Below are 22188 nucleotides of genomic sequence, written 5' to 3'. Positions count from 1 at the left end.
AACTAACTGTGTTTGCCCGTTCCCTGTCTCCGTCGTTTGGGGATTGCATCCTACATTGGCTGTCTACGCCAATTTCGTTTAAACGGATGTGCGCCAGTGCACCAAGCCCGGCTCCGCACGTACGCACATGCGAATATACATGCATAAGGCACATCCAAAAAAAAAACGTGGCCAATATCGCCGCCAGCAATGAGTTTCAAATTCCAAACGGCAGCAGCAGGCGGCAGGCAACAACACCAGCTGAAGCCAACGAGTCAAGCAGTCAAGCAGTGAACCGTCAAAGCGTCTCACGTGAACGCAGTCGGGCGTGCGTCACATTCATTTGCAGATCCCCAGTTTAGCGTGTATTCTGGCACTGTTTCCACTTCTTTTCATATTCTTCGGCGTTCGTTATGTGTTCACTTGTATGGCTATACGGTATCCTATTAATTCTGTAGCCCGAAAATATGGCACAGCCTCACAGCACCTACCCGCCGTGGACCCACACATAATTTGGCCCAAATTCACACAACGTTTCATTATGTCTGTCGCTTCCTGTTGTTTTCCAACCGCAGCTTTTCAATCTGTTATGGTTCAACGTTTCATTTTTGTAACATTGTCATTGTCGTTGGCACAACCCCCCATGCTTACATCGTTAACGCCTTATTGCATTTGGTGCGTAACCTCAAAATTTGCGACCACAATGCAGCACGACTGGAAACATACTGAACGGGTCTTATTCAATAATATTCTTCTCGCGTGTTGTAGTTTACGTATAAATTTGTTTAGGTCGGTTTTAAAAAATATATGTGAGAGTAGGGTTGTCATCCTCTGACAATAAGCGATCGTTTAAGTGCTGTTATAGATCAATAAGAATAAATACCTTCATAGGATTCTATTAATCAGAACCCCTAGAGGTGATCTAGTGACTGATGCCCAGAGTATATTGAAATTATGGAGGGAACACTTCTGCGCCCTTCCGAATGGCAGTGAAAGCATAACACCAGGAGATGGTGAAGCCGATTCTCCAATTGATGACGATGGAGCAGACCATGATAAGGTTCGTAAAGCCATTACCCGTCTAAAGAAAAACAAAGCTGCGGGGCCGATAGATTTTCTGCCGAGCTATTCATGCCCGGCGGCGAAAAACGGATAAAGAGCATACATAAGCTTCTTTGTAGAATATGTCGGTGTGGCTTAAGGCCTGGAAAATCAACAACTAATCAGATATTCACCATGCGCCAAATCTTCGAAAAGACCCATGAAAAGAGAATCGACGCACAACACCTCTTCGTCTTCTGTCGTTGAGCAACACCAAAAGCTCCGTCAGGATCGGGAAGGACCTCTTCTAGCCGTTCGATAGCAAGCGAGGTTTCAGACAAGGACACTCTCTATAATGTGGTTTCTTCAATCTATTGCTGGAGAAAATAATACGAGCTGCAGAACTCAATAGAGAAGGTACAATCTTCTATAAGAGTGTACAGTTGCTGGTGTACGCCAATGATATTGATATAGAGGTCAGTGGACCTCACTCTTAGTTTTGCTTTCTCCAGACTGGAAAAGGAAGTGAAGCATATGGGTCTGGTTGTAAACGAAGACAAGACGAAATATTTCCTTTCATCAAACAAACAGTATTTGTATTCGCGACTTGACTCATACGTCATTGTTGAGAGTCATAACTTTGAAGTATCAGATAATTTCGTGTATCTTGGAACCAGTATTAACCTCAAGAACAACGTCAGCCTCGAAATCCAACAATCTTGACAACAGGTGCTACTTCAGATTGTGTAGGCAAGTGAGAAGTAAAGTCCTCTCTGGAAGAACAAAGACCGAATTCTATAAGTCGTTGTTGTTGTTGTAGCGGCAGGATTTTGCCGAGTTGGCAGTCCTTGGCCGGATAAATATCCGGGTCCGTTCCGGTTACGTCGACTCGGCTATCGTGGGAACGACTCTGAGCTATACTCATCATCCCCGTCCTGCTACATGGTGCAGAGGCATGGACGATGACAACATCTGAGTCCTTTGCGAATTGGAAAGGGCGAATACCGCAGTCGATGGAGTAATGAGCTGTACGAAATTGACATAATTCAGCGAACTAGAAGACAGGGACTACGCTGGGTAGGGCATGTCGTCCGAGTGTAGGAAAACACTCCAGCTCTGAGGATACTCGACACAGTATCCGTTAGATCACTACTCCTTTGGAAACTCCAGATGGAGAAGAGAAGGTCCTTCCTACACTTCAGTCTTCTACGCCAATAAAAGTAAAAGAAGAAGACTGAAGAAGCATACATATGTATATTTTGAACGTCGGAAAATCGTTATATTTTTCGTTTGATATATTATTACATGTAATAACATGTAACTCTCCATCGGCTATCGTAAAAACTATTTTCTACTTGAAGTACTGTAGCCTTTGGAACAAATATGGTCAAAATCGGTATATCATTTGTTGAAACAGATGGACTATGATCCTGTAAAACATAAACAAATTCTGGATTCAAAATTTGCTAAGGTTCTGAACAATTGCCTAATTCATAATCACGATCTCGACTTCGATTTTTGCTTTTACAACTTCAGCTCTTACATTATATATATTTTTAAAGGCACACCTAGTAAGACAGCATAACGAAGAGATTTTTGGGTATTAAATGGATTGAATAAACTAATGGACTCAACTCAAAAAACCTTCAGACAAACATAAAGTAAACGGTTATGTGTCTTTCGCAAGGACATAATTATAACCAAACTCCCTGGTTCAAAATATGACAAATAGAGTAACGCAAGCTATGCCTGTAGAGCTCTCTATTTACAAGTAGACTGTTTATATTGGAAGCAAACATAATTTAGCCCAGAATTTTCATAGATCTCAGAGCTCTACATCGATAAATTGCTCAACTTGACTACAGGGGCATTTAAAATTTGCAGCGTTTGTGTGCTTTGCATACAAACCCACTTTGCGGGCATAGGCGCTTAAGTGAAATGGATTCGAGAGCAGACGACAAATGCCAAAAGGCAATGAAGTGTCTGAAGCTGGCTGTAGCACAAGCGGCTGGATCAGTGGTACAGCCGAGTAATGTGCTTCAAGCACTTAAAAGCGCACGAGTTCGATAGCAACAAAACAAAGCAAAAAAAAAGATACTTAAAAGCTGCACAAAGGCAACGCAAGCACTTAGAACACTCAGGATATGGAACATTGAATGCAAACTCAACAAAAGCGTTTACAACGACGGCAATGGCAACAACAAAAACAACACTAAAAAGAGCCATAAGCAATAAAGCCGCTGAAGCGTAAAAGCAACAACAATTTCAAAGCGAAGCAAATGAACCCGTTAAGCCACTTTACAACAATATAACGCAACGAAACGCCCGAAAGGTACATAAAATGGGGTATTTACGCTGTTAGCGGTCGGCAACAGCCAAAACACAGCAGCGACGGAAGCTTCGCGGGCTCACAGCAATCGAAATCGGCGGCCGAACAATATTGTAAGGATGATTGTGACGATGAGCAACTCTGCGCTTGCTGGCTGTCAAAGGCTGCGTATCGAAGCGCATTTGTGTGGGGACAACACCACAAGCACGAAAACAGCGTTGACTCGTGGGCAACCATTTGAGTGGCTAAGATGCCAAACGACACACAAACTCAATGAAAGTTCGGCTGACAAACACAATAAGCAGCGAATTTTTGATTGACAGTATAATTGTTTGGAAACTGTTTGTGGTGGCAAATAATTCGCGCTGAAATGAAGACAGCAAGCAGATGAGGTGAACGTGAAATGCGAGAACCATTAATTAGTCCTTTGAATATAACTTTGCTGATTGCCGAGCTAATGTCCGATGCTGTTCAAAGAAAAAATATATAATGAACACGTGTACAGCTTTAAGAAAGAGATATAAGAGAGTTATATATGTAACATGGTAACCAACAATAATGTTTAACTCTGAACACTTTTAATTTATTTGTAAATATATTAAGTTTGTCTACCTTAAATCATTAGAATCTGTATTTATAATTCTTAACGATGATACTGTAAACTATATTACTATCATTATTTATTATATCCACACGCTCAATTTGATGTATGCTCATTTTTTACAGTCCACTCATCAAGATTTTACACGTTCTTCACTTGTTTGCTTTACTTGGTCGACTTGGTGGCTCTTTTGGATCCGACCAATGCCATTTCTTCCAGTCAATGCATTTTTGTTCCTCCTCCGAGTAGAGTTTATTCGCATCACAGCGCACCATTTTTGCCGGTTGACCCTGTAGACCGCATTGCCAATATGAAGTGGGATCTTCGAAATTACGATATCGCTGATTTACTTCCAAGACAGTTTTGCAACCGGGTTCACCATTGTCCTCAACGTGCACCATGGTTTTCTGTAAGATTCAACTGGAAATACAAATAGAGAATTAAATGTTAATACGATTTAGGATTAGTTTATATGTTAAATTAAAAGTTATTTCAGAAGAAGAAAGGAAGGGCCACATTAAGGGTCGTAGACCACCCAGTTTTATTATTATGTTTTGCTTCATGGCCCAGATATTGGTATTAAAGTCAACCTAATTAACATAAGTAAGATATGAATATACTCGTATGTGGTAAAAACTAAGCTAAAGTCAATATATGGGGTACATGGGCAGAACATCAATCAGAGGAACAATAACCAAGATCTGAATTGTTTGTACAGAGTATCGGTATGAAATGTTTTCTTGTGAAAATAAAATACAAATTTTGAGTGGAAAAGTAAAAACACATTTATTCAAAGTATTGACCATTGCTTTTTATAAGCTTTGACCACCTTTCTAGCAAGTTGTGCATACCATGCCAATAGAAATGTTCAGACACAGACACCCAAATTTCGACTTCTGCGTAGGAATCGAAGTGCAGCTCAGCCAATCCGTCTGCCATCAATGAAATCGAATAGTAATTGAAAAAGACCAAGACTGGTGAAAACGGCGGATGAGGCGGCAGCTCCCAGCCAAGTACTTTGATTGTTTGCTGAACCGATTTGGCTTTGTGTGCACGTGCACTATCGTGTAACAAAATTACCTTGCCGTGTCTTCTTACCCATTCTGGTTGATTTTCGTTCAATGCTTGGTTCAAATAGATCAGTAGTTTTCTGTAGCGACTAGTATTATATATGTTTTTGCAGTTGCAATATTAAGGTCAAGTCTGTACACCTTTGTCCAGTTTGTGAATATGATCGCTGTGAACTTAGTGGGATAGAGTGTTAAGTTTCGTGCAGCGAAGAAGCGAGAAAGGTCGCAGAGACAGCCGTATGTTAGATGATTGTCCCGGATTAACCCATGATTTCTCTGTTTAGTATTCTTAAAATAAATCAATTTTTCATCACCGGTGACAATTCAATGCCAAACTGATTTTCTTTCGTGTCTTTGAAACAAAATTTCACTAGTGTTTTTTTTTTCAGTTTTATATTTGTCTTCCATTCCATTCATATGGCACCCATTTTCCTCACTCTTGGCTCTTTCCCATAGCTTTGAAACGCTCTGAAAAATTGTTTGTTTTGACTCAAAATATCATCTTCTTTCAATATTGCTTGCAGCTCGGCATCTTTAATCGTCTTCGATGGTCTTCCATGATCTCCATTTCTCACATCAAAATCTTTGTCTCTGAACCATTGAAACTATTTTTTGTATGTTACTTCTGTACATCATCACCATATACCTGAACAAGTATTCGATGCGACTCTGCTGCACTTCTCTTCAAATGGAAACAAAAAATTAATTATTTCCGCAAGTCATCACTTTTCTGTACAAAATTTGACATTTTCAACACAACGAAAATATTACTTAAAGAGCATTTAATATAGCAACTACAAGCGAATAGTTCCGTTGGTGGTCCGGAACTATCTTAGTAATAGAAAACTGCTGTACCAGACTAGAGAAGGACCACGACAAATAGAAGTTACGTCCGGAGCCTCTCAAGGGTCCATTTTAGGCCCAGTTCTGTGGAACATTAGCTATGACAGAATATTAAAACTTGAAATGCCAGACGAATCATATTTAATAGACTACGAGGACGACATAGCTGCAGTAGTCACAGCCTTCAACATGACTTGACTCATGGCTTGAATCACATAACCTCTACCTCGCTATAGAAAAATGAGAGCTACTACTATTGATGGAATGGGCACATTCCTCTCATAATAAGCACGCAAACGAATAAGGATATTCTAAAGACACCTAGGCGTAAAACCACCCCATCAACTACAAAAACAAAAACAAAAGCGACTACTTACATGCAAATAAGAATAACTGAATCTTAGCGAAAACATATATGTAATAAATTATGCAAAAATTATAGAAAGCAAACATATTCAGTTAAAATTTTTACTTAAAATTAAAGAAATTAAAAATATTTATATATATTTTTTTAATATTCAAACACATTAATGAAATTCTTTAAAAGTCTCCGGTCTCAAAAAAAGCTGATATCAAAAAACAATAAATGTTTCATAATACAAATAAAGTCTACAATAATTTTCTTTACACTTCGCATCTTCTATTCAAATGCATCATTTCAACAAATCTCAGCAATTTTAAACAAAATTTTTGTTTAAATATACATTTTCTGTGTTATTATTATTATTTTTTTATTATTTTATTTTTCCAATTTTCAGCAATAAAATTTCTAATAGCTCAACAGCAGACTAATACTATTTACAAGCCAATACTCTTTTTTTCTTTTATAAATAACTGTAAAAACAATAGCATAAGGTAGAACACTCATACCTCATACATATACAATCATATGTACATATAAATATGTAATCATATGTAAATATATCCAAATATTGCTAACAATTTTTCAGATTTTCCTACAAGAAAACATGCCATAAAAATTCACAGGAAGTGCAAACATTAAGTGATGAAAAAATTGCAAATATTTTGCAAACCACCTTTGTAAACACCTAGCAGTATACGAACGCAGACTACACGCTTGAAAGTATGCAAACAAATAGTAAAAGCTTTCAACGCATATTGCATACTAAAATGTTGTAATAAACTGGCATTCACTTTGCAACAACTGAACGCATGATACTTTGCTTGTCTCGGTGTATATGTAAATAGCATAGGGTGAGTCAATAGGAATAATGGAAGTTAGTTAAAGAAATATTATTTAAGCTCTATACCATTACGTCGTTGCCTATTGAATGTCATAAGCGAAAAATTTATTGTTGAAATTTCACCAAACACTTTTCAATACACACCATACTCCTAAAATGTGTTTGGTTGGTTGACTTTAGCTAATTTTTAAAATAAGTACGAAATTTATTCAGAAACGTAGTTTCAGTTTAGAAATAATTTCGACGTTCGAGAGGAGCTTTGAGCTTTCGTATATTCAGATGTTTGCCGTAGAGCCTCAACTCGATATAATTAATTTTTATGTGAATGTTCAAAACCTTCCACAGAAAATATAGGCGAAAATTCAACTTTGGGGAGATTGATAAATCCACAAAACTTTTTTCCTACTGAAATTTGTGTTTTTCTTTGCCTTCGCCTACCTTTTCCGTTATAAAAAGAGATTTAACGACCCGAAAAAAATATGTAACGTGTGATTCAAGTAGAGGTACTTTTCTCAATAGTCTTTTTTTTGGCAGATCTCGCGTGAGTCAAGTCAAGCTGTCATGTTATTTTTGTTCAGTAATGGTTGGCATTTCATCAAGGGCAGACTTAAAATTGAACAAAGTTTTCAAATCGTTCAACTTTATTACGGAAACTCACATTTTGTAAAGAATGTGTTTCGGGCGCTTCGCTCAAATTATGGCCAACATAATCGGCCCATTGAGCGTACTATTTGCAACACCATCACCCATCTTGAGTATTGGGCTGAATATATCACGCCCAGCACACAGTGAAGAAAATATAGGAGCCGTAACTGAGAGTGTACACGAAGACCGTGGATAGCCGATTCGTTGCCGTTCGCAACAACTCGGTCTGATGTGTGGAGAAACTTGGCGCATTTTACGTCGAGATCTTGAATTCTTGTGCAAGAAGTGAAGCCGCTCGACTTTCCCAACGACGGTTTCGTGCCAAATTTTATTCAGCGATGATACCCATTTCTGGCTTAATGGGTATGTAAACAAGCAAAATTGCTGCATTTGGGACGAAGAGCAACTTGAAAATATTCTAAAGCTGCCATTTTATCCAGAAAAAAACACGGTTTGGTGAGGGCAAGTGGAATCATATCTTCTAATGCCATTATGCCAGTGAAAACGTAACCATCAATGACAACCATTATCGCGCAATAATAACCGACTATTTGAGACCTGAAATTGAAGCTCGTGATCTTAACGACATTTGGTTTCAACAAGACAGCGCTACTTCTCACACATCGCAGCATTCAATAGATTTAATAAGAGAACACTTCGTTGAGCAGATAATTTCATGTTTTGGGCCGGTCGATTGGCCACCAAGATCCTGTGCTATCACACCGTTAGACTTTTTCTTGTGGGGATCTCGGCACACCGCCAATTAGATCTTAACGACATTTGGTTTCAAAAAGACAGCGCTACTTCTCACACATCGCAGCATTCAATGTAAAGTCTAAGGTCTATGCGGACAATCCCGTCTTGCTTCGATTTATGCCTTGGAGCAAAACATCAGGTGTGTCATTCGCCAGTTACCAGTGAAAATGCTCGAACGAGTCATCGAAAATTGCACTCAACGAATGGATCATCTGAGACGTAGCCGCGGCCAACATTTGAAAGAGATAATCTTCAAAACTGAATTAAATTAAATGCAAAAAAGTAAGGAACTTCGAAGTAAATCACCCTTTATATATTATATAGGATTTCCGATGTTTCCTTCTGAGTGTTACATACTTCGTGACAAACTTAAGATATAAAGTATAAAAATATTTTGTTTCGATAGTTTATACCTTCCAAAAAGTCATCCCAAAATTTTAAATAAAAATCTTCAATAGTTTTTGATTTACAACCTTCTATGTAAAGTGTAAGTAAAGTCCCACAGGGTACTTCAATTGAACTGCGTAAAGCAGCTTGAATGTGCTAATCCATATAAAAGCATTATGCAGACATGAACATGAACATTTTTAGTGATTGTCATGCAAAACGGAGAATACCGAAACGAAATAAAGCTAATGAAAATAAAATAAAAGCAATTTTGCACTACTCAATGCATGTGTATGTATGTATTTGTATACATATAACGTGTATGTTTGCAAACACGTACAAATAGAACACTGAATATTGGCAACCACTTAAAAGGATTTCATTATTTATATTTTTCCAGAAAAAAGCGCTCCTCTCCAAGACACCAATCAAACCACCAATAAATAGCACTTTCTGTGTGTTATCGGTTACAAGTGTGCCAAATACAAGCACGCTTTTTGGTGGCTTCAACGTCACGCAGCCAACACATTCACGCTTAGCAAATCCTTCGATCTCTTCCTGCTCCAACGCGAGAAAAATATTTGCAAAAAAGCTGCAAGTTTTAAATTGTATTTACTTTTGTTTATTGCAAGCGTTACAAATCAAAAGCAGCATTGTCAACAACAACAACAACAATATCGGCAATCACAACGCTTTAGCTTTAACGCCACCAATGCAAACATTTGTATGTGTGTCGCGTACAACGCTCAGCGGCGACGATCTTTAGTGCAAAAGCGAAAGTAAACAAGCGCACATGTGCATTTATGTGTGTGTAAGCTTGCCTAAGTATGTGTGAGCGTGCATGTTTATTTATATTTACAGGTGTCTGGCAGTCAAGTGGCTGCTTTGTACCGCATACACAAAGCAAAGCTTCTTTAGCTTTTAGCCGGAAGCTATGCGCACGAGTTTTCCGAGTGCAGTGGGGGTGGGTGTGTATTTGTATAGGTGAATATATGTAAGTATGTATAAGCGTAGATGTGTGTATGCAATATTTCGTGTTACAATTTGGCTTGGTGACAGGCGACAAATTGCCAACTAACCGAATATACGTGGGAGTTTCAAATTCACTCTTCGATTGCTAGCAATTGGAGTATGTATGTATACCCTAAACGAGTCAAAAACATGGATTGGTTAAAAGTTACTAAGTTTACCATACCAGCGATAAAGCGATAAACACTGGTGCTTGATGAAGATTTATCGCCAAAAATTTAATCGAGTTTGTCGATGAACTGTTGCTGAGGTAAGCCATGCCGAAAGTTGTGAAAAATAATCGTGCGCAAATGTTCTCTAGTTAGCACTAAGATGGCCGAGATGAAAATTTTAAGTCACTGTAAGCTACACAAAACGTATGTTAATACGTTCTGAGTTGCTATAACAGTGAAACTTTACGATAAAGCTGTGAGTTTCCAGATTGCAAGGTTGCCAAATCCCGAAGTAAAAAAGGCAACCCTCGTACCCTATGACGGAGTATATTAGGTTTTTCACAAAGCTTGTAACAGCCAGAACCGAAAAGCCTGTAACTGAGTCGATTTACTGTGTGTGAGTGGTACATGCCGAAAATGCAGCGTTCGTTAGAGCAGGGTACGCGATTAAATTCTGTGTGAAGCTCGGGCTTACCCAGATGCTGCTTTAGCAAGAAGTGGTGTGTTTCGGCGGCACCAGGCATTTTTTGAGGCCCAGGAAGAGGTCGCTTATGAAGACCGTGCTGGGAGGCCTGCGACCTTCAAATCCAAAGTGAAAACGTTGCTTATTGTCTTTTTTGACATCAAAGGCCAAGTTTAACGTGGAAGTCCTCAAGAAACTCAAACGTAGGGTCAATCGGGTCCGACAAGACATCGCAACCGATTGGAAGTTGCACCCCGCCCCGCCCCGACTCACAGCGCCTTTCTTGTGAACACCTACCTAACCAAGGCCGGCATCCCAATGCTTCCGCAGCCGCCCTAAAGATGAAAAGGCCGATATAAGGCAAGCATTTTGAGACGACAGAGGGGATCCAAGCAGCACGCACCTCGTCTCTCAAGACTATTCCGGAGAATGTTTCCGTTACGCCTTCAATGCTTGGAGAGCAGAAGGAGCCTATTTTGAAAGTTTTTAAGGAATTGTTCCGATTGGTTGAATAAATTTTCTTTTTTTATCGACTCAGTGCTATTACTTTCCAAGCAAACCCTGTATTTTACATACCGAAGTTCAGCGGTCCAACCTCTTCCTATTTTTGTTTGCAACTCTATAGAAAATTTATTGCATTTATGTGGTGAACGGTATACCAAACATCACTTCATTTTCGTTGACTTTCGTAAGCTTAGGATCAAAGCAAGCAATTGATTGCTATTGCAAATCCAGTAAACATGGATTTTTCATTCCATATATATGCTTACATTGATATCTATCACTTGTACATAAAAACCGCTAGGTGCTAGAAGCTATATAAATATTTGCTGACACTTTTACATATGCACCAAAGAAGGCGAAACTCAAGCATAGCAGAAAGTTTACTTAGATAAATTTTAAAAAGTAAAATATGTACACATACATATGTATGTATATATGTATGGTATACACACATACATTACATATTTACTCACAATAGCATATAACTAAAATACAGACTATAAAATGCAGTTAAACTATAAATTTCACAAAAGACGCCTAAAATCACAGCCCGGTAGCCAGCCACTTTGCATGCCATTAAACATTCAAATTAATTTATGAGGAATTTACGAACAAAAACAAAGCCAGCCTCCAACCAGCATTAAATCCAACCAAAACCATTAGCTCTGGCAATTCATGCCACACGCACACAAAGACTGCCCGGTGAGAACGCTGCATAGCCCACATTAACCTTGCCGTTATGTGCGCACATACACATTTACGCGCAAAATACATATATGCTCTCATAAGTGCACCGCACAACCCCCAGCCACACTTCACCTATCTCTTGCCTTCTATAATTATTTGCCAAATTGTTGTTGTTGTGCCCGAAAACCGCTACCCAGACGACTGGCATCTACATTTCAGCTACTTTGCCGAGCCGCACATGCAATTACTCAAGTGTGCAAACTATTTACCATGTTACGGTACGGCTTAAGGCACTAAACCACTACTACACAGTCGGCTCGGATTGATGGCGTTGCGACAATGATGATGGCAGTGGCAGCCAGCACGAGGCAACGGCAAATGGCGACGTCAACAGCCGCAATGACAACAAATGTTGCTCGGAAATAGGACGCTGTGATAAAGCCTAAATTATGCACCCACATTGTTGAGCGTTTCAACGGCAGACGCACGCATACCAACGAATGTCCATGCAGGTGTATGTGTGTGTGTGTGTTTGAGTGCGCATAAAGCGCATTGTGTCGCCTTGAAGTTTTGGCTGCGGTTACAGCTGCTTAGCGCGAATGCGATGTATTACGCATTTACGCTGGTGACACGGGATTTATAGTGCTCTGCTACGAGTATGTTGGGAGCCATGAACTCGCAGAGGCACTTATGTAGATTATATGTACATAAGTGTGTTGAAATTGCATGGAGCACAAGTTTAACTACTTTTTAACTAGTGCTTTAACTAGCTCTTTAACTAGTTTTTTTTAACTAGTTTGAAGATAGGAAAGATATGAAAATTCTGTATTTATTGAAGCTGAGGATTTACATGGAATCTCCTTTTCATTTGGATACGAAAATCTTGGCAAAATCCTTCCAGTGGTAGTCATCTCAAGATGTATTTATCTGAAAATGTGTTCCTAACGAAGAATGTACTTTTCTAAATCTTTTTCACTTCAGAGATCTACATGGAGGTATGATATTACCTGTCTTAAATCAGTCACTGCTATGAAAAGCTTTTAACATTAACTTTCTAATTTCGTCTCTGTCACAATTAAACTGTCCGTGATCCTCTGACTGAAAGCCTCGCACTGAATACACTTGGCTGTAGCGATGGAAACATCGGAAAGAGTCGAAAGTACTTGAAAGCATCGAAAGGACTTCAAAGCGTCAACTGGAAACAAAGCGGGCTTAAAGAAATATAATGAAGATATTTATGTTAGTTTAGATCGAGATTGGTATGGCAACTATACGCTACAATGGTTCGATATCGGCAATTCCAACATGTGAGCAGCTTCTAGGAAGAAAAAAGATAAAATAACAGACAAAGACAGGCTTGGCAAAACTGGACTCAACTCGTCACACTGATCATATATGTACATATGTATGTACATATATACTTTGTAAGGCAACCTATGTAATCAAATGCTTTTCAAAAGCTTTCCAAGCATTAAGCAATGTTTCTATGAATGATATATATAGTCCTGAGACAATGCTCTTCAAGTGCTTAATTCAACAATTAGAATTATGTACCATAGTAGATACCTTAAGGTCACTATAACAAACTCAATAGTAGTTCAAGTTCAAAAATAGTCGTAAACTTCATTAGCCAAAATAATTTAAAAACTATTAAACAACTAGTTACAAACTGGTTTCAGAAGAACTAGTTCCAGAAGAACTAGTTCCAGAATAACTGGTTTCAAAAGAATTGGTTTCGTTACTGGTTATAGTGCGCTTGAAAACATTTCTTCTGAAACTCGTTCGGAACCAATTTGTAACTAGTTCTTCTGGAACCAGTTTGTAACTAGTTGTTTTGTAGTGAAACCGCTGCAAACAGCTATAAACTGTAAATAGAATTACTTAATTCATTACCTTACTTTGATGATCCACACCACCAATACTACCATATATGTACACACACATAATTCCAATTTGATTGCAATTTTCCGGGCAATATCTCGTTACACAATTTAATATTGCATTCTGCAAGCGTTCTTAGCCATTTCAATATCAACCAAAACAACCACAAAACACAAACAACAGCAACAACAAAAACAATGAGCACAATAACACCTCTCTTATCCAAGCAGTTGAATGAAAATGTGGCCATTTGTGAAGGTTGATGGCTGTGCAACGGAGCTCTGAGCAGCTGTCCGTCTGAGCTTCGCTCTGCCTGAAATGCTAAAAATATTTGTTGCACGAAAATTTCTTTGAGCTGTGTACTTTGAATTAATTAGCATTGTTTGTAGCCATTTGCGGTTTCGCCAAGCTCAGCAAATGTAGGCGCACACACACACAGACACGCACGCATCTACATGAGAGCCAGGAGAACATGTGCTTAGGTCGCCTGGTCGCTTTATTGTCAGAGTTGCGTATACGACCTGTCTGCTTAGCTCATTGTTTATATATGTGTGTGTGCTATAGTGTGCGTGTGTGCTTCGTTATGGGTGTTTGTGGCTTAATGTGTGTGCCTATGACCGAAAATAAATTGCTTACACAGTATCTCAAATTGGTAGCAAACATTTTAGTGTGCGTATGTATGTACATATACATATATATGTGTGTATACAAGCAATATTTTATGCTAATATATGCATTTGAATATACTTGTATGTGTAGTCTGTGGATTTCTACACACATACACATGCATATATTTACCTACAAGTGTGCGCTGTTGCAAAGCTCGATTATATCTGTGTCGCTTCATACATTTGCCGGAATCGTCTTAATAATTCAGATTAAACCTGCCACCACTCAGAGATGTTGTTAGAATTTTGTTATATTTTTAGGAATTTTAGCTTATATGGTTTGTTGTTCCTTTATGACATTTGTATTTTATGAGAAAATTTAGTTGCAACGATTATTTCATGTCTTTTGCACACTAATTTTTGTGTTGCTTATAGATTTTACAGATTTGCTCCCTAATTTTTAAGAAATGTAGCATACACATGCATATTTAGAGTTAACGGCATAAGTGCCTAAGTAATCAATATAACTAAATTTTGTTATTGATTATATACCCGAGTGAAATATTACATCATTTGTTTAGCTTTTTGAACTTCATATAGATAAACATATAATTTTAATTGTCAGAATGACTTTGCTTATTTTTTTGGTTATTATTTTGGTTATTTTTTGGATATTTTTTGTTATTATTTCGGTTATTGTATTGGTTATTATTTTGGTTATTACATGGTTATTTTTGGTTATTATTTTGGTTATTTTTTTGGTTATTGTTTTGGTTATTGTTTTGGTAATTTTTTGGTTATTAGTTTGGTTAATGTTTTTGTTATTTTATGTTTATTTTTGGTTGTTATTTTGATTATTTTAGATTATTATTTTGGTTATTTTTTTGTTATTTTTTGGTTATTTTTTTGTTTATTGTTTTGGTTATTTTTTGTTATAAGTTTGGTTAATGTTTTTGTTATTTTATGTTTATTTTTGGTTGTTATTTTGATTATTTTTTGATTATTGTTTTGGTTATTTTTTGGTTATTGTTTTGGTTATTGTTTTGGTTATTAGTTTGGTTATTGTTTTTGTTATACAGTGAAAATATTGATAAAATTAGCTAAACATAATATAAATGCATGAAAATGGAACCCCTTTCTAGCGGACTAAGTGCCTTGAACCCAACACACATCTTCTTAAGGCACAGCAAATTAGAGTGATAGCCTAAACAAGGCAATTTTTAAGAATAAAAATAATACAAAAATTGATTCTGAAAAATTAAAATAAAGATAATTAATAAAAAAATATAAAATAATGTTTTCCAATATAGTTAGCTTCCCAGAATTGCTAAAGGTGTGAGTGAAGGGCATACTAGATCTGCTGGTTGCCCCGCAACTTTACTCCAAAATTCACAAGAATCAAATATGTATTTATACTACTGCGGGCAAAAAATAGTAAGACTTTTTAATATAAATTTTGCGCGAAAACCCATTCATCGACATTTTTTTTCTAGGTTGGTATGACTTTTCACTGACAGTGGCAAATTTCTCATCAAAATAATCATTAGTGTTTAGTATATGCTTGTCTTTCTGAAGTACATAAAGTGTACTCGGCGATTTTTGTGATGAGTGACAAAGAACTTACATTAAATTTTATGTACAGAATTAACTTTCTGATGCCGAAACGTTCAGCATGTTGTAAAAGGCCTTCGGTGATAATTGCTTCTCGCAAGCAAGTTTTTTTGATTGGTACAAATTATTCAAAGAGGGTCGAGGACATTCGCACATACAGAACGGCCATCAATGTTAACAGATGAACAACACGTCAATAAAATAAAGGAATTGGTGCTTAAAAATCGACGATTAATAATTAGAGATCTTACCGACATCGTTGAAATATCATAGGGATTAGTAAAGACCATTTTGAAAGATTCCTTGGGCCGAAAAAAGTGAAAAAATAAATTCGATCACTCACTCACTCATTTTCAACAGCATCGCGTTAACGTCGTTAAACAAACTACCAGGATGTCATGAAACGTATTACTATTGTGAAAACAGACGATAAATGTGGCAAAATCCGAAGCCGAAAAAACACGTCAAAGTTGGTCAAAAATCAAGGTTATGTTGACAGTTTGCTTCGATTATGGAGGTGTGGTTCACTTCGAATTCCTTCCGACCGGCCAAGCTGTCAACAAGTAATACTATTTGAATGTTATGCGTCGTTTGCGCGAAGTTATTCGTAAAAAATTTTGCATCACGATAATGCACCGTCGCATACTGCATTGATACGTATTCGCCTGATTTATCTCCGTATGACTTCTGGCTATTCAGTAAACTCACACAACCGTTCCGGGGAAACCGTTTTGAGTCAATTGAAGACATTAAACTACAATCACTACGCGCATTGAAGGCTATCCCGGAAATTGACTTTAACAACTGTTACGAGGTTTGGAAAAAACGTTGACACAAGTGTATTGGGGCCACTAAGAGGGGGACCACATAGATTTTGAAGAACAAATTAAGAATTTAAAAATTATGCATATAGTCTTACTATTTTTTGCTCATAGCAGTACCATAACAAACTGTAAATATTTTGCGCACCAAAGGTCACCGATATACTACCCGGCATACCAAACATATGTTACTAAGCGATGGCATTCGCATATTATATTATGTTTACATGAAACACTTAATTAAACACTTGATCACTTAATTAAGTCTTTATAATTTACTATATTGGCAAAACGTGTCACTACTTACAATATTCTATTACCGAGTGGAAAAACACAATGACCGTTATATAAAAAAAAAATTGTGTAAAATATTCGCCAAACAGCTGTTTCTCGACGTTTGGAGCGCATGCAAGTAAATAACTAAAGTCAATTTCCAACTTGTTGCGTGCCAAAGACTTCATTAGCGCAAACTATTGACTGCCTAGCGGAGCTTTCGATATGAGCTTTTCACAAGCGCCCGCTAAAAGACATTCATAATTTTGTATGTGTTCATGTTTCGTAATCTTGAACTAATCCGTTAGTATTAGGCGCTGCACAGTGGAGTCGAAATATTTTTAATTTAATTCAGAAAACTTTGCTAAAATAAAAATATTTTTATTAACAATTTTTTAACAATTCTATTAACATTTTTATTTTATATTATATTTTTATGTGTATTAAATTTTTTTTTTATTAATATTTTTATTTTAACTCCCAGCTTCAGATTTTTAAAAAACGATTTTTGTGGTTAAAAACAAAATTGTTGTAATTTTTTTTTTACTTTTAAGAGTATATTTATGCACATTTTAATAATACAAAAAAAATCTCTACTAAAATCTATTAGATATGTTCGTAATATGACTTACTATCGGAAAATAAAACAATAATTGACAAAATGGTGGCGTTCAAAAAAATTGAGTTTTCCCCTTTTTTTTTGTTTTTTGCAACCCAAACTTCGATTTTTGCTAAATAAAGAACACGCCGAAAATATTTGTTAGAAATCGGATCATTTGTCTTCGAATAATCACTTTATAAAATTCGAAAAATGCAGTTTTGTGAAAAATCCTCTGAAAGATATATTTTTAGAGTCACTTGAAATGCCTGGTACCAAAAGGAGGGGTCTTTCTTTCTTCTGAGCAAGTTTGCCATAGTAATGTATATATATTATTATACCATCAGAAAATAAAGACTTTTAACATATAAAGCTGACATTTTTTTGAAAAAAATTTGAAAGCTTGACTTGAGATTTTTCGATTTTAAGTCGAAATAAGGTTTTCTCCTTAATAATTTAATTAAAAATATATAGTATGTTAGGGATCTAAGAAGATAAGTTTTCACCAAATGTTGTAAAAAGAAAAAAAATTTTTTAAGAAAATAAAAAACCCAAAATCTCGGTTTTTTTTTTGAAATTTTCACATAAATTTTGAGGTTATGTGAAAAAAATAAAAGAAAAGTTATAGAATTTTTTATTACCCACAACATTGCCATACATATTTTTTCTATTGGGCTCGTAGTTCTGCTAGAAATCGAGATAAACCATTCTTAACCCTTAAAAGCTCAACCACAGCCCTCCCCTACCTTTTTGTCGAACTCAGTTCGCTCATAAATAATTTGTACTTTAATTTTTGTTATGTTAACTTCCGTTCCCGATGGATTTCATCCTACGATGAATTTGTTCCTTTTTTTATAATATTCAATGATTTCTGCACTAGTCTACACTAGATACAGAAATCTAATCTGATCTCACCTTCAAACGTTCTAAAAATTTTGTTAAGCGCTTCTTCCAAAAATAATCTATTTTCAATTTATAAAAGCTGACTCCTTAATTTTTCTTTGACTGTTTTTGTCAACATTTAACTGCAACTAGACCACTGTGCAGCGCGAATAGGCATGAAAGCTTTGATTGCCGTTTGTAACTTGGTAATTCCCTGGTAATTGAATTGATTATTAACTTTCCAATTTAAGAGTAATTATAATTGGTTAGTTATATATTCTTCTTATATATGCACTTGTACATTAATACATATATAACATATATTAAAGTCTACAATGCGCAAACGTTTAATGCTTATTGAGTAGTCTCCAGCGTTATGCAAGAATCGCACATATTTGAGAATGACAAACTCAATCAGCTTTGAGTACTTCAGGGAATCTTGATAGATTTCTCGATAGATTTCAATCGAATGCTAGAATAATTCAGGATATGTAAAGTTAAGGTATACGATTTCACCAGAGTGGAACACAACTGGTGTAGCAGCCTAAAAACAGCAGTTAGAACAATTTTTTTTTGAAGAAATTCAATATTTTTCGAATTACACGCGATCTCTGATGGTGATGAAAACATATAACCAAATTGTTGCAGTGATGTCGGTCTTCTCCGTGAATGAAAACTAAAAACATGATGTACTAGAGCACAATGAGCTTACCTACTGTCTTACTTTCGACCTACTGTCGAAGAAGAATAATGACGTCCATAAAAGCAGATAAATTTTGATTTTAATCACTCAAGAAAATTTGATATGTGGAAATGTAGTCTTGAGAAAAACACGGTTAAATACAAACTGATGGAGCTGATAAAACACTTGGAGGGCTGTATCCCAAAAACTAGAATTTTAATATGTTATTTTTAAAGGCATGACCTAACGAAATATACGGCAAAAATATCATTTTGACGTCGCTTATATTTTGACTGTAGATATAGTCAGTAAAAACCGACCGTCAACCGCTGCAAACTCCAAATTGCTTAGTCAGCTTCAAGGTTGTCACGTGTTTACTGCGAGCGACTTTTGGGTTTCACCTTCGCATTGACAGTGGTTGTGCTATCAATGATGGTGTAGGTGTCATTTTTTATTTTTTTTCGATTATTGCATTTTTTATTTTTTTACTTTGCCTTCAAAATCAAATCAGAGCTTATCTTATCAATACAAGAACAACAAGCAATTACAGGGCGTTTACTCAAATTACTCACCAGCGTTCACCCTACTTCCTGTGGTGTTTATGTAACTACACATGTACCGACATAGCGTAGAGTAACGGTATTATACGAGTACATCATAATTGCATGTCGACTTATAATTAAGTGGCGAGTTTTATCGCTTACAAAAATGCTTCACACATATACATATGTACATTCACACATTGAGTTATCTGTTTTTTTTATAATATTTAACTTTTGCTGATAAATTTGAAGTAGAAACGTGTAGAAAGTGTAATTAATTAATTGTACAATGCAAATGTGAAAAACACACTGTCTCGAAAAGGTGCCAAAACGCGTGAGCTTTTAGTGAATAACTGTAAAATCTCACCTTGCCAGGCAGGTCCTAATTGCAGTTTAGAGGTCAATTTATGCACGTTTGTTTAATGGCTTTGTACATTTGTGAGAAATGCTTGCTGGTAAATAGAAAATATTTTGAAAGTATCAACTCAAGTGCAATAAAATGTGTGACCTTGAGTACCCTTATGCTGGCAAGGCCATTTGCAAATCGCAGTGCGTGTGCCCTGCAGGAAATGTGATGACGAGAAACCGCTATTTTGGCATTAAATGAGTGTTTATGATATTTTTTTATGAAAAAATTATAAAAATGTATTATACCTTGTTAGATTAAAGGGTCCATCACTCAAGAATTTACATACAATAATTAAAAATATATTATTCATTTAAATTTATTTAAAAAAATAGTTAACATTTAAATATTAATTTTTGAATCAATAATCTAGATCTTAATTAAAACTGATTTTCAAATTTCGGTAAAAAAAAATAATTCAAAATATCCAAAATTAGAGAGATTTTCGTTTTGAATATCTACTTTTTAAACCAAAAGTTTTTAAATTGAAAAAAGCCTGTCCAAGAGTTTTGAAATAGGATGCAATACTCTATTAAGTCTTGATTTTGTTCAGAGTTCCCACTTTTTATTTCAAAACTTGGAAACTTCAGTGCTGCCAAGTTTTACATCGAAGAAGCAGCTTTAAATTTTTCGTCATTTTCACTGAGAAAATTGTAACATTAGATGATGATTTGATATAAGGAGAAGTTGTAACCACTTCAAACTCTTGCTTCAAGGGATACATAGCGAAGTTTAAATCATAAAAGCTTCCCATGAAAGGTCAATTGAAAGTCTGCGGCCAGGAAATTGTCGCTGAGGGCCAGATATAGAGAATACAGTGGACGCGGCAGCAATTCGAAGCCAAATTTATGGATTTTTGCTAACGTTTTCACTGACTTGAGGCACGGTAGTTTGTCTTTTTGAAACAGCGCTTTCTTTTTCTTCAAATGCGGCCGTTTTTCGGCGGTTTCGTCCTTCAAACGATCCAATAACGCTTATAAGCTGTTGTTGGTCCTTCCCTTTCCAAAGTAGTCAGTAAAAATTATCTCATGCGCTTCCAAAGTACCGCCGCCATAACCTTGCCCGCCGACTGTTGAGTTTTCCATGTTTTGGAGCGAGTTCATCATGTGCAGTTCACTCGGTTGACTGTCGATTGTACTACGGAGTCAAATAATGGAGCCAAGTTTCATCCATTGTCACATAGTTGTTGGGTTTATTATGCTTGAACATCTCCAAACACTGCTCTGAATCATCAACTCATCGTTATTTTTGCTCGAAAGTGAGCTCGCCCGGCACCCACTTTGCCCAGAGCTTTCTCATACCCAAATATTTGTGAATGATATGATGTACACATTTAGTTGATAACTTTAGAGTGCCTGCTAACTTGAACAACTTCACTTTAGGGTCATCAAAAATGTCTTTAGTTGACTTTTTGATAGTTTCGTCGGTAACAAGTTCTTTTGGGCGTCCACAGATTTGTTGTTGTTGTCGCGGTAGAAAACATTCCTGAAGAAATTTCGGGGAATTGTTGGTGAGTTGACAGCTCTTGGCTAGATTAAAATTCGGATCCGTTCCGGCTACTTAGACCAGTCTGTCGTGAGATCATCATCACATCGTCTGCGTTCACCGTCTTCGGTGCTACTTTCACCACGTCTAAGCTCAGCAAACCAATTTGCAACAGTTGATTTCCGTGGTGCAGTATCGGGAAACTTGTCATCAAGTCAAGTTTTTGATTTAACTGTATTTCTTTTTCCTTCAAAAAAGTTCCGTTTTCTCAATTTTTTCACAATAACAAATGTTGCTGCACTTTAAACAATATAATTCGCAAGCGAATGATCCGACAGCTGTCAAATTTATGCACACGTATTTTATAGGTTAGGAATAACTAAAAATCATATGGATTTCATCTACATAGTAGCGCTATCTATGTGTCAATTCGGAGACTTTTCCATTGACCTGTTAAAAAATGCAGCAGTCATTATTTGAATATTTTTCCTAAAATCGGCATTGACATCATCAGCCTTTCCTTTCCTACTGGGTACGAAGCAACACATAGACACACATAAAAACTGCATAATATTCACCGTTATTCGTAACGACCAAACAAACGGCACGATTGCAGCGCACCGAAGGTGTGCCGTGCGGGGCGTCTCGAGCAGCTGTTGTTTGTTTGCTTTGTGGTACTTGTGGCACGCCCCACTGACCTACTTCCCA

General features: G+C 36.7%; 1 protein-coding gene across 1 annotated transcript; it reads right to left on the bottom strand.

Annotated features, from left to right (window-relative positions):
- Positions 1 to 3910: 3910 nt before the first annotated feature.
- On the bottom strand, positions 3911 to 4370 carry LOC126764849 (uncharacterized). Its single transcript, XM_050482462.1, has one exon. The coding sequence runs from the start codon at positions 4349 to 4351 to the stop codon at positions 4103 to 4105; it is 249 nt and encodes an 82-aa protein (XP_050338419.1). The 5' UTR covers positions 4352 to 4370; the 3' UTR covers positions 3911 to 4102.
- Between the last annotated feature and the right edge of the window lie 17818 nt (positions 4371 to 22188).

The sequence above is a fragment of the Bactrocera neohumeralis genome, chromosome 2, assembly GCF_024586455.1.
Source record: "Bactrocera neohumeralis isolate Rockhampton chromosome 2, APGP_CSIRO_Bneo_wtdbg2-racon-allhic-juicebox.fasta_v2, whole genome shotgun sequence".
In the NCBI taxonomy this organism is placed as follows: Eukaryota; Metazoa; Arthropoda; class Insecta; order Diptera; family Tephritidae; genus Bactrocera; species Bactrocera neohumeralis.
This window is presented reverse-complemented; position numbering and strand designations above follow the sequence as displayed.

Excerpts from the sequence above, each read along its gene's own strand:
- LOC126764849 (XM_050482462.1), bottom strand. The coding sequence starts at position 4,351 with ATGGTGCACGTTGAGGACAATGGTGAACCCGGTTGCAAAACTGTCTTG.